The 13,298-nt window shown below is 54.4% G+C and overlaps 1 protein-coding gene across 1 annotated transcript in view; it reads right to left on the bottom strand.

Moving 5' to 3' along the window:
- NCOA1 (nuclear receptor coactivator 1) overlaps positions 1 to 13,298 on the bottom strand; it is a 270,616-nt gene that overhangs the window by 7,800 nt on the left and 249,518 nt on the right. The window contains 5 exon segments of the mRNA XM_063123721.1: positions 3,983 to 4,169; positions 5,021 to 5,195; positions 5,705 to 6,107; positions 11,919 to 12,020; positions 12,548 to 12,853. Coding sequence (XP_062979791.1) covers positions 3,983 to 4,169; positions 5,021 to 5,195; positions 5,705 to 6,107; positions 11,919 to 12,020; positions 12,548 to 12,853 — 1,173 coding nt within the window.

Genomic DNA, 13,298 nt, shown 5'->3' with positions numbered 1-13,298 from the left:
AAAGTGCTGGTATTAACATTTAAAGCCCTGAACGGCTTGGGGCCAGGCGATCTGAAGGAACGCCTCCTCCTGTATGTACCTGCCCGGACCCTAAGGTCATCCTCAGGTGTCCTAATCCGCGAGCCCCTGCCAAAGGAAGTGAGGCAGGGGTTACCAGGAGCAGGGCCTTCTCTGCTGTGGCACCCCGGCTGTGGAATGAGCTCCCTAAGGAGGTTCGCTTGGCACCTACATTATATGCTTTTGGATGCCAGGTGAAGACCTTTTTATTCTCTCAGTATTTTAACACTTAATTTTAACCTAAATTTAAATCTTACTGTTTTAACTCTGTATTTTAATCTTATATCAATTTTGCTGCGTGGTTTTTATCCTGGTTGTGCTTTTTACACTGTATTTTGTATTTGTGCTTTTAACCTGTTGGTTGTTTTATTATGGTTTTAATTTTTGTGAACCGCCCAGAGAGCTTCGGCTTATTGGGCGGTATAAAAATGTAATAAATAAATAAAGCTACGAGAGATTCTGATACAGTCTATAGTTATTAGCTTGCTATGAGTTGTGGGGGTTTCAGCATCTGGGGGAACGCTCTTGCGTTGTAGGCCGTAGCCAGCAGAGGGTCCTCATCCCATGTGGAACGTTCTACAGCTGGGGGTCATAATCCCTCAGGACTTCTCGGTGCCACATCACCCAAATGGAAACATGCAGGGCAGCCTTCCCCAACTTGGTGCCCTCCAGATGTGCTGGACTACCACTCCCATGATCCCCCAGCCAGCTATGCTGGGGGGTTATGGAAACTGTAGTCCTACACATCTGGAGAGCACCGTGTTGGGAAAGGGCTGATGTAGGACGTACCGAAACCCAGACTTAAAGGGTTGCACCTAATGTTAGTCCTGCTTAGAGTAGACCCTTTGAAATGAATGGGGATAAGTGTGACTAATATTGGAGACAACCCATACCGTTTGATGATCATCCCTTCTGCCCAGAGAACCCTGAGGGAGGAGGAACATAAGCAAAGTCCTTCTGGATCCGACCAAGGAAATAGGTAGTTCGGAATCTTGTCCTCCAGTGTAGCTAATCAGGAAACCCGCAAGCAAGGCGTGGAGGCAACAGACCAGCCTCTCTGCCGGCCTTGCTGCCAGTGGCATTCAGAAGCTGACTGCCCCTGAAGATGGAGGCTCCACTGAGCCATCACGCTGAACAGCTGTTGATCAACTCTGCTCCACGGGTTGGTCTAATCCCCCTTTTACAGGCAGCTTTGTCAGTGGCCATCACCACATCTTGGGGCAGTGAATTCCGGGAATAAGATTCTACGTTGTGTGAAGGACTCCCTTCTGTCTGTCAAGAACCGACTGCCGTCCAGTTTTGTTGGGTGGCCTTCAGTTATTTTGCGTGGCCTTGTAAGGGCTTGTTGAATGGCTTTCAACTCACAGGGGCTGGAGCATCTCCCCTAGGAGGGAAGGTTACAGCAACTGGGATTGTTTAGCTTGGAAAAAAGGAGGCTCAAGGGAGACATGCTAGAGGTGCACAAAATCCATGAACGGTGTGGAGAATATGGACAGGGAGACATTTTTCTCCCTCTCTCAAAATACCAGAACCCAAAGGGGTCATTATCCCATGAAACTGATTGGTGGGAGATCCAGGATAAATAAAAGGAAGTACTTCTTTACACAGCGCATAGTTAAATTATGGAACTCACTACCACAAGATGTGGTGATGGCCACCCATTTGGATGGCTTTAAAAGGGGGTTGGATAAATTCCCGGAGGCGAAGGCGATCCATGGCTACTAGTCCTGATAGTTGTGGTTGTTGTGAGGATAAAATGGAGAGGAAGAGGATTATGTACGCTGGCTTGGGTTCCTTGGAGGAAAAAAGGCGGGATATAGATGTAATAAATAAATACATTGTGTGCTATCTCCAGTATTCAAGGCAGTAAGCCTGTGTGCACCCGTTGCTGGGGAACATGGGTGGGAGGGTGCTGTTGCACCATGTCCTGCTTGTTCATCCCTGGCCGATGGCTGGTTGGCCCCTGTGTGAACAGAGTGCTGGACTAGATGGACCCTTGGTCTGATCCAGCATCAGGGCACTTCTGATGTTCTTATGCTGAGACTACAATTCTGTGCCCACTTATCTGGCTGGGCATAAGCCCCATTGAAATCAAAGGCTCCTACTCCTGAGTAGACATGTAGAGGCAATTGTGCTGTTGAGTGAGTCCAGGCATGCTTATTCCAGGGTAACTAATGGAAGAAACATGCCCAGAGGAAGGATCTGCCGCTGTAAGCCCTAGTTTGGATCTTTTCGCGTGGGAACACGATCCGCACCCCCAGCTCTCAGAAGTTGCCGTCACTGAATGACACTGCTGCTCTCGACACGAACGGAGAGTTGGGGATGGAAATGGCCTGGAAATCTTGGTTTGTCTCGATGACAACCTCAGAGCATTTTCACACATCAGGTTTAAATGGCCTCCCACTGTTTATGAGAATGAGAACAGAGGAAGAGCCCTGCTGGATCAAACCAAGGGTCCATCTGGACAGCCATCAGTCAGGGATGCTTTGAGGTGGATTCCTGCATTTGGCGGGGGGGGGGGGGTTATTTATTTATTTATCTGTTATTGCATTTATAGCCTGCCTTTTTTCCTCCAAGGAACCAAAGGCGGCGTACATAATCCTCCTCCTCTCTGTTTTATCCTCACAACAACAACCACCCTGTGAGGTAGGCTGGGCTGAGAGTCTGTGACTGGCCCAAAGTCACCCTGTGAGCTTCCCTGGCCAAGTGGGGACTAGAACCCGGATCTCCTGCCTCCCAGTCCAACACTCTTAGCCACTACACCACACACCTTATAGGCCTCTTCCAACTCTTACTATTCTGTGATCTAATCCAGCCTACTGCTCATACTAGCTGCCCAACTAGCTGCCCATGAGAAACCCACAAGTAGGACGTGAATGCAACAGCATCCTACCTCCCATGTTCCCCAGCAACTGGTGTCCATAGGCACACTGCCTCTGATACTAGAGATAGCAGATGGCCATCAGGACTACTCGCTTTTAATTGCCTTATCTTCCATCATCAGTGAACGCTGCTTGGGGAATGTGGAAGAGAGGCACCGGTAGTGTGAACGTTGCTTTTATTGGCCAGAATGTCCAGAATGGGTATCTTAAAGACTGTTGTGAAAAAAAGAGGGGAAAAGCACCTCGAAAAGGCTATAGGAAAAAGAGGCGGCTCGCTCTGGTGCTAAGAAATGTCAAAATAGGTTTCTCTATTTTTCTTATTCGATATATATAAAAATGTTCTAAAAACTTTAAACCAAACTTGTACGACGCTCAACGTTTCGGATCTGTGGCTCCTTCGTCAGGAGCTGCACAACGAAATGAATTACTTTTCAAAGTAATTCTAAACTCGAAACTTTATAGATATTTTTTTTACAAGATCGCAGTTGTATTCATTCTGTCTCCATCAGCTGTCAAACTGTACAGCTCCTGACAAAGGAGCCACAGATCCGAAACGTTGAGCGTATCTTAAAGACGGGCTAATTTGTTGCGGCCCAAGCTTTCGTGTGGCGCAGAGTGGTAAGCAGCAGTTACTGAAGCCGAAACTCTCCCCACGGCCTGAGTTCGATCCCAGCGGAAGCTGGTTCTCAGGCAGCCGGCTCAGGTCGACTCAGCCTTCCATCCTTCCAAGGTCGGTAAAATGAGTACCCAGCTAGCTGGGGAAAAGGTAACCACGACTGGGGAAGGCAACAGCAAACCACCCCGCTACAAAGTCTGCCAAGAAAACGTCAGCGAAAGCAGGCGTCCCTCTAGGAGTCAGCAATGACTCAAGTGCTTACACGAGAGGTTCCTTTCCTTTCCTTAAGCTTCCGTCAGCTTGCTTCACCCGTCCCTTGGTGTGACCTGCACGCTCTCCGTGAAGGCAAAAAGCACCGACTTCCCTAAGGAGGGCTGCTAAGCTGAGCCGGGGCGTGAGGGAGGGCGAGGCAGTGAGGCGCACCAACCTGCTCGGAGCATAGCTGGTTCATGACGGGCATCTGCAGCGAGTTCATGGGCATTTGCCCGGCCATCGGGTTCATGTTCTGGACACTGGCGTTTCCTCCGGCCATGGAGACCGTAATGCTCATGTTGTTGTACATTCCCTGCTGGGCTGGTGGTGGAGGCTGGGTCTGCCCAGCTTGGCCAAAGACACTGCGGGCCGAAGGAACGAGAGGCAAGAGTTACCCACAGAGGTGAGCCTGCATTTCCCACGCAGTTTGAAGGGTCAAAGGACGGCACGGTTTGGGGGCACACAAATCACCCTCCCCGGGGCGGGTCCACCGACGACAGTCTCGTTCCCAAACCTCGTTCCCAAACATTTCAACTTGGATTAGGAAAAAAAGATTTTAAAAGGCAGGAGGAAAAGGAGAGAGAGAGAGAAAAGTTGTGAGACTTGAGTGTCTCAGCTCTGGGATTATCAACAGCAGGATCCTGACCGGTCCGGCGGAGGAGGTGTCCGGAGGCACGCAATGCCAACGCCCCCGGTGTAGGGCACATGAAGAGAAGCTGAGCAAGCTGTGGGGGTGCTTGGCTTGGGGCGCCTTTGGACACGCGCATGAGGGAAGGGTCAGAAACAGTGCCCTCCCTCCCAGCTGAACCCAGCCCCTAAAACAGCCTTCCTCAACCTGGGGCGCTCCAGATGTGTTGGACTGCACCTCCCAGAATGCCCCAGCCAGAGCTGGCTGGGGCATTCTGGGAGTTGCAGTCCAACACATCTGGAGCGCCCCAGGTTGAGGAAGGCTGCCCTAAAAGGACACCAGCTTGTCAACTTGGAAGCGAGAGACTGCTTGCACGGGGCCAGAAGGGCTGCAGGACGTGCCAGCCGGCAGAGTCCGCTTTGGGGAGGGGTGCAAACTGAAGTCCCGTCTCCCCCTGCCCCACAGAAGCCGTTGACCAGCCAGGGATGTCAGGTCAGAGTGTCCCTCTTGCCCAACAGGGCTTTGCTTGCGTCCGGCCACGTACAAAGGACGGGGGGCCAGGGGTCGTCCAGGGGCCCGGCTTACCTGTTGTTCCCCATGGCTCCTTGCTGCCAGGTCTTCATATCTGGTGACTGGTACCCAGGCGTGGGCGGGGCCGACTGGAGCAGGGGGCTCTGGGAAGGAGGTAGCTGCGGCGACATCAGGGGGCTGCTGGGGCTGAGCGACGGGGCGAACGCGGCCTCCCCTTGCTGACCCATGCCTGGGGAACAGCGCAAAGCACGGCCGTTAGGGTGACGGCAACCGCCGGAGGGGTCGTCCCCAGGGAGGGGACGCTCAGGAGGCCAGAAATCCCGCACGATGGGAGTTGGGGTTCAAACCCTGGGTAATTCCTGGGGTTCCCAAATCCCTCGCGGACTTGGCTGGGCAAAGGCTCACGGCTCACTCGGTGCCAGGGCTGATCCCAACCCCAGGGCTCACGCCTGAATCTGCTGCCAAGAGGCTGGACGGTGTGGACGGTTGGCCCACCGTCATCTCTTGTCAAACAGGTCTGGCAGGTTTCTGAAGGGAGCGCACCCCGCACCCCGCCACGAGCAAAGCTGCTGCGTTTAACCCGCCTTCAGAAGCTGCGGTCTGGCCCCAGTGGCCATCCCCGGGGTTTTCTGCCCCGGAGTCGGACAAGGAGCAGTTACGCGATCAGACCGCCCCAGTCCCTCCCTCTCAGAAAGGCACCACGGAGCAGGTTCCCCCCCCCTTTAGCCCGAGACGTACCTGACCCCGAATACTGGAAGAGGTTCTGCTGCATCTGGGGGTTCATGCCGGAGCCGAACTGCCCCCCGACGTTGCCCATCATGCCCCGGTTGACCATGCTGTTCCGTCCGGCCAGCGCCGCCTCTTGGTTGGACGCCAGCTGCGAGAAGGGGCTGGTGGAGGCAGGGGGGGTCCCTGGATTCGTACCGTAGTTGGGGGGGAAGGGGAACTGCTGCGGGGGGCCCTGGGGGTGGCGCCCCGGCCCCAGCTGCACCGGGACCCCGGCCGAGGGGGGGAGGCTGTTCCCGAAGCTCTGCTGCTGCCTCATCAGCATGGCCCGTTGCTGCATGAGCTGCCGCTGCCGGTGCTGCTGGCTGTAGAGTTCGCGCTGGCGCTGGGCCAGCATCTGCGCGTTCAGGGGCGGCTGAGGGAGGAGGAGGAGGAGGAGGAGGAGGAAGAAGAAGAGAGCACAAGGAGGTGGGTTAGGGTGGGAGAGGCGAGTGGCGAGCCAGGCAGCCTCCCCACAAGGCTTGGCGGTGGCCCAGCGGGTTGCCCAACTCTCATAAAGCCGGCCACGGAACCGGAGGGCGCAAAGGGGCACTGGAGACCCCGCAGCCCAGCCTCAGCCCTCCACGGTCCCTCCCGCACCCAAAGCCTTTGCCCCGCCCCACTCCTTTCCTTCGCCCCCCCCCCCCCCAGCCGGACGGCCTGACTGGCAGGAAGCACAGCTTCTGAATTCCCAGCCCTGAGAACCTCTCGGTCCCAGATGTTTTGCTGGGCCTGTACTTAAAGCCTCGATCGTTCCTGCTGGGCCAGTCCGGGCCCCCCAACCCGGCTCCCGTAGGCCAGAGCCCAGGGGTGGCGCCCAGGCGTCGCACGCAGCGAGTCCGAGGCTCGCTCCGCCAGTGAAGGAACACCCTGCGGTCAGGTAGGACCCCTTTCTGCCTAAGACCCTAGAACACCTCTGCCAGTCAGGAGAGACGATGTTAGGGTGACCCTATGAAAAGGAGGACTGGGCTTCTGTATCTTTAACAGTTACATAGAAAAGGGAATTTCAGCAGGTGTCATTTGTATATATGGAGAACCTGGTGAAATTCCCTCTTCATCACAACAGTTTAAAGCTGCAGGAGCTATCCTAGAGTGACCAGATTTAAAAAAGGCAGGGCACCTTCAGCTTTAACTGCTGTGATGAAGAGGAAATTTCCCCAGATTCCCCATATATACAGATGACACCTGCTGAATTCCCTTTTCAATACAACTGTTAAAGATACAGGAGCCCTGTCCTCCTTTTCATATGGTCAGCCTAGACGATGTCCACTAGCCATCACAACCCAACGGAGAGGGACGTCCTTCTTTTGCGGGGACAGAGAACGGGTGGTGGTGGTGGCTAGCATCATGCCCTGCTTGAGAGCGCTACAAAAGCAGCTTCGTCCCACATCAGACCCACACGAAGCCTGGGCTCTTGTCGCTGCACCGTGGCCCCGTAAGGATCAATTGCAGTCCAGGTCTTGGCACCCCCCTCAACCCAGGAGACGAGGGAATCTGAACCCACAACCCCCCGACCGCACACCTCGTGAGAAGGCCGGGCTCGTGCCAGGCATGGCGAGCTTTGACAGGCCTCTGACCGGCTGCCGTGAGGAGTCCGGCCTGCCGGAGTAGATGGAACTGGGCCTCATCCAGCCTCCGTGCACCACTTTGCCGGAGCTCCACAGAGGCGGCCAGAGAAAAAAGGCAGGCAGGCAGGCAGGCAAGGCAGCGCGGAAAGGAGCCCTGCCAAACTCACAGAGGCCTCTAAGAGCAGCCCTTTCAGACAGATCCGCCTCGTGGCAACCCAGAGGGCTCCCCCGTGCCCAGCTGCGGCCGGGAGCAGCACAGTGCAAATACCCCTGCTTTCTGCTTTTCCGTGCAGCTGCTAGCCGGGAACGAAGAAGTGTGGAGAGACGCCAGCTGCTTCTCCCGCCGCCACCGGTCCTGGCCTTAAGGAACAGCTGTTGCCGGCCTCTGACGCGGCTACGAACACCCGCTTCTTTGTGGTCCGGCCCCTCCCTCAAGAGGCCTCTTGGAACACGCACCCAACGCTCCTTTCCTCTTCCCTCGGGGCTCGCTAAATGTGCCTTCCAGACGTGTCGGGCTACGATTATCATAGTTCCAGCCGTGCAGGTTGAGGATGATGGGGCTTGTAGTCCAACACATCTGGAGAGGGCCTGGTTGGAGAAGGCTGCTCTAAACCCCGCCAGCCGAGAACTGGGTCGCTGACCAGGCTGACGGTCCACCGAGAGCTCGGCCTTTTTGCCTTCCAGGCGTGGCCAGGCAGAAGCCCCACGATGCCACGGCGGCGACACCCAGCCACGGTTCCAAATCTACGGTGCAGCCGCACTTGGAATGCGGTGTAGAGCAGCTTTCCCCAACCCGGTGCCTTCCACATGTGTTGTACTACAAATCCCATCATCCCACGGCGAGCTTATCTGGAGGGTGCCGGGTTGGAAAAGGCTGCTGTGCCTTCCTGTTGACTACATCTCAAACAGGATCTTGCAGAGCTGAAAAGGGCAAGCCAAAGACCAGAGGGCTGTCACAACGGCCCTGGGGTGTGTGGAGTAGTGGTTAGAGTGTTGAACTGGGAACTAGGCCCCACTCGGCCATGGAAGCTCACTGGGTGATTTTGGGCCAGTCACTGACTCTCAGCCCAACCCACCTCACAGGGTTGTTGTTGTGAGGATAAAAACGGAGAGGCGGAGAGGAGGGTTATGTACGCTCCCTTGAGTTCCTCGGAGGAAAAAAGGCGGGATATAAATGTAATAAACTAATAAATAAAAGATTGGCGCTATTTTACTTTAAGAAAAGAGGTAAGAATCGGAGAGGCGGGTAAGAAATAAATTATTATTATTGTTGTTGTTATTATTATTATTATTATTAAGTGCATGACACAACTTCAGAGCACTGTGCCTGATGTGGAGAAAGTGGGAAGGGAGACACGTGTCTCTCTCCCTCTCAGTGCTATCTCAGAGCATCTTAAAGGCCATGTTACCCTCCAGGGTGTCAGCCACACCAAGGGCTGAAAACCCTGTGCAACCAACACCAATGTAGGGGTTGTGTGAATTGGCTCTTGGTTGCATGGACAGGCCCCCAACCCCCAGGCCCTGAATCTAGGCAGCAGGGGCTCCGGGGCTGCGATGGCCGGGCAGTCCTGAGGCCTCTTGCAACGGAGCCATTTCATCATCATCATCATTTATTGCATTTATATCCCGCCTTTTTCCCTCCAAGGAACCCAAGGCGGTCTACATAATCCTCCTCCTCCACATTTCATCCTCACAACAACAACCCTGTGAGGTAGGTTGGGCTGAGAGTCTGTGACTGGCCCAAAGTCACCCAGTGGGTTTCCATGGCTGAATGGGGACTAGAACCCGGGACTCCCGACTCCCAGTCCAACACTCTAACCACTACACCACACATTATTACCTTCAGCCCTGTCTTCCTTCCGGCAGCAGCAGGGCCTTTTCGGTAGCGGCCCCACAGTTATGGCGCCAACACCGATGTCCCTTCGGCGCCACATTAAAACTGCCCTCTTCTCTCAAGAGGGCGGAATGCAATTTGTGCTTTTAACCTGTTGTTTGTTTTATTACGGTTTTAATTTTTTGTGAACCGCCCAGGGAGCTTCGGCTATTGGGCGGTATAAAAATGTAATAAATAAATAAATAAATAAATAAATAAAATGCAATGAGTTTAAATCAGTTCTGGGATTCCCTTGCCTGATGGTGTAAGAAGTTGTTCTTAGATATAGGTTGCCTGTGGTTTACGTAAATGCCTTGTAATGCACTTTTAATGGTTTTAAATTTTCATAAACCGTCCAGCAACAGGGCGATATAAAACCGTAATACATGAAACGAAATGGAATTATTCTGGAAGCAGCCAAACAACGGAAGACAGGGAAAAACAACGGCTAGAACGCAGGTGGAGGAAAACTCGTGCTGGGTCTGATCGAACACGGGCTAGAGCTCACTATCGAGCCTACTCTGTGGCGGTGAGGGTGGCAAAGAGGCAGTTCTTTTCCACCAGCATTGCGTCTTCTCGGTGTCGTCCGGCGGAGCTTTTCCGAGTGGTTCGTGGCCTGTTACACTCTGGGCCAGGGCGTGAGATAGTTGAACCCTCGGTAGCACGCTGTGACGAGTTTGCACGGCACTTTGAAGATAAAGTCGCTCAGATTCGTCATGAATTGGACACCACACTTAATGCAGCACCACTAGTAGAGGTGTTCAGAGCGCCGTCCGGCTCAGTTTTATTGGATGAGTTTCAGTTATTGAGGCCCGAGGATGTGGACAAGGTGCTTGGCCAAGTCCGGTCGACCACCTGTGTGCTTGACCCTTGCCCCTCGTGGCTCATTACATCAAATAAGGAGGGGATCGCCGGCTGGGTCCAGGAGGTTGTAAATGCCTCCTTGAGAGAGGGAGTGGTGCCGGCCTCTTTAAAAGAGGCGGTAATTAGACCACTCCTGAAGAAGCCTAATCTGGACCCGGAAGATGTTAACAACTACAGGCCGGTGGCTAATATCCCTTTCCTGGGCAAGGTGCTTGAGCGGGTGGTTGCAGGACAACTCCAGGCACTCTTGAATGAAACGGATTATCTAGATCCATTTCAATCGGGTTTCAGGCCTGGTTTTGGAACGGAAACTGCCTTGGTCGCCCTGTGGGATGACCTCTGTCGGGAGAGAGACAGGGGGAGTGCGACCCTGTTGGTTCTCCTGGACCTCTCAGCGGCCTTCGATACCATCGACCATGGTATCCTTCTGGATAGGTTGTCTGAACTGGGAGTTGGAGGTACTGCGTTGCAGTGGTTCCGCTCCTACTTGGATGGCCGATTCCAGAAGGTGGTGCTGGGGGATTATTGCTCTGTGCCGTGGCTCCTAAGCCATGGGGTTCCGCAGGGCTCTATTTTATCCCCTATGCTGTTTAACATATACATGAAGCCGCTGGGGGAGGTTATCCGGAGATGTGGACTGAGGTGTCATCAATATGCGGATGACACCCAGCTCTACCTTTCCTTTTCATCAAACCCAGGTGAGGCAGTGACTGTTCTGAACCAGTGCCTGGGCACGGTAATGGACTGGATGAGGGCTAACAAACTGAGACTCAATCCAGACAAGACGGAGGTACTGTTAGCGGGTGGTTCATTTGTCCGGCGAGGTGATGTTTGCCCTGTCCTGGACGGGGTTGCACTCTCCCTAAAGGATCGGGTCCGTAGTTTGGGGGTGCTCTTCGATCAAGAACTGTCACTTGAGGCACAGGTGAACTCAGTGGCAAAGAGCACCTTTTATCAGCTTAGGCTGATATACCAACTGCGCCCTTATCTGGACAGTGATAGCCTAGCTACAGTTATCCATGCTCTGATAACCTCTCGTTTGGATTACTGCAATGCGTTATACGTGGGGCTGCCTTTGAAAACGGTCCGGAAGCTTCAGCTGGTACAAAACAGGGCAGCCCGTTTACTAACAGGGACTGGCTGGCGAGATCACATTACGCCAGTCCTTTTACAACTTCATTGGCTGCCAGTCCAGGTCCGGGCCCGATTCAAAGTGCTGGTATTGACATTTAAAGCCCTAAACGGTTTGGGGCCAGGTTATTTGAAGGAACGCCTCCTCCCATATGTACCTACCCGGACCTTAAGATCATCTACAGGGGCCCTTCTCCGTGAGCCCCTGCCAAAGGAAGTGAGGCAGGTGGCTACTAGGAGGAGGGCTTTCTCCGCTGTGGCACCCCGGTTGTGGAATGAGCTCCCCAGAGAGGTCCGCCTGGCGCCTACACTGTACTCCTTTCGTCGCCAGCTGAAGACCTTTTTATTCACTCAGTATTTTAACACTTAATTTTAACTTAAATTTAAATTATACTGTTTTAACTCTGTATTTTAACCTTATATCAATTTTGCTGCGTGGTTTTATCCTGGTTGTGCTTTTTATATTGTATTTTGTATTTGTATTTTTAACTTGTTGGTTGTTTTATGATGATTTTAATTTTTGTGAACCGCCCAGAGAGCTTCGGCTATTGGGCGGTATAAAAATGTAATAAATAAATAAATAAAAAAAATAAATAAAAGCCAGACTGTCCCAGGCGTTACCAGTCCCAGGCAAGAAAAGGCTCCAAGCCCCAGTGGAACGCACAGATAACGCCGCGGGCACCAAGGTCTACCAAGGCCCGACCTTCCTGGGCCTGGCTCTCAGGGCCCCGAGCGGCCTCCCCGCGCTTACCTGTGGCGTGATCTGCTGCTGCATGCCTGCCCTCATGCCGATGCCGCCCGGAGGGTTCCCCGCAAACTGGTTCAGGAGAGCCTGCCGATTCTGGTGTATCAACTAGAGAGAGGGCGACGAAGGGGAACTCAGAGCTGACTGCGTTGTTCGCCCCCATCGCCCATCCTGCCCGATGGGCAGTCAAAAGGGACCTCCCTCGCGGGGCGGGGAGATGCAGAGCTGGGGAGGAGCGAGGCCCCCCCGGGAAAAGGATGCCGTTTCCCCTCGGATGGTACAGCAGGCCCCCTGCTCCCTCTTTGCTGAGATGCCCTCTCTTCTTTTGCATCTCCACCTCCGGTGTCTAGAGAATTCCAGACCACAGGGGCCGGCTGCAGGTTAAGGGAAAGCCCGGGACGGGAAAACAGGCCTGCCGCTTGTCTGACATCCCGAACGGAGGGGAAGGAGCAGCTTTGTGTGAGCCAAGCCAGGCGGGGGCTTTCAGAAGCCGGGCACAGCGCTTACTGCTTCCTACAAAGACCCCAATCACATATCTCTCTCTCTCTCGCTTTTGGCACAGGGCAGTGAAGCTGGAGGGCCCCCAGGAGGGCTGGGCAGCGGCCTCCGCCTGGCCAGAGGACGGTGAGACTCACCTGCTGCTGCCCCTGGAGCCGCTGCTGCAGCTGCAGTCGCAACTGGTTGGGGGCCGTCGGGGGCCGGCTGAGCACCGGGCGGGGCTGCATCCCCATGCTGGTCGGGAAGGGCCCGCGTGGGGGCGGGACCTGGACGGGCATGGGCCCGAAGGACTGCTTCTGCCTGACCATGCCTGGAAAGGGGCCGGCAGGGGAAGCCGAGGGGTACTGCTGCGGGTACAGGCCGGGCTTCTGGTCCATCACCAGAGACGGCGGTGTCGCTTGCTGCGGCTGGAACCGTTCCGTCAGCACCTCCAGGCCGCCTCCCTGCTCAAAGAGAGAAGCGGGTGTGAGATTCTCTGAGCTTCGTGCGGCACATCCGTGGGAAGGAACACTGGATTTCCTGACTGTTAGAGCAGTACGACAATGGGATCAGTTACCTAGGGAGGTTGTGGGCTCTCCCACACTAGAGGCATTCGAGAGGCAGCTGGACAACCCTCTGTCAGGGAGGCTTTAGGGTGGATTCCTGCATTGAGCAGGGAGTTGGACTCGATGGCCTTGTAGGCCCCTTCCAACTCTGCTATTCTATGATTCTATGAATCTATGATCAGGAAAAACGTCCTGACTGTTAGAGCAGTACGACAATGGAATCAGTTCCCTAGGGAGGTTGTAGGCCCTCCCACACTAGAGGCATTCGAGAGGCAGCTGGACAACCCTCTGTCAGGGAGGCTTTAGGGTGGATTCCTGCATTGAGCAGGGGGAGGGTTGGACT

The sequence above is a fragment of the Elgaria multicarinata genome, chromosome 4 (assembly GCF_023053635.1).
Source record: "Elgaria multicarinata webbii isolate HBS135686 ecotype San Diego chromosome 4, rElgMul1.1.pri, whole genome shotgun sequence".
In the NCBI taxonomy this organism is placed as follows: domain Eukaryota; kingdom Metazoa; phylum Chordata; class Lepidosauria; order Squamata; family Anguidae; genus Elgaria; species Elgaria multicarinata.
This window is presented reverse-complemented; position numbering and strand designations above follow the sequence as displayed.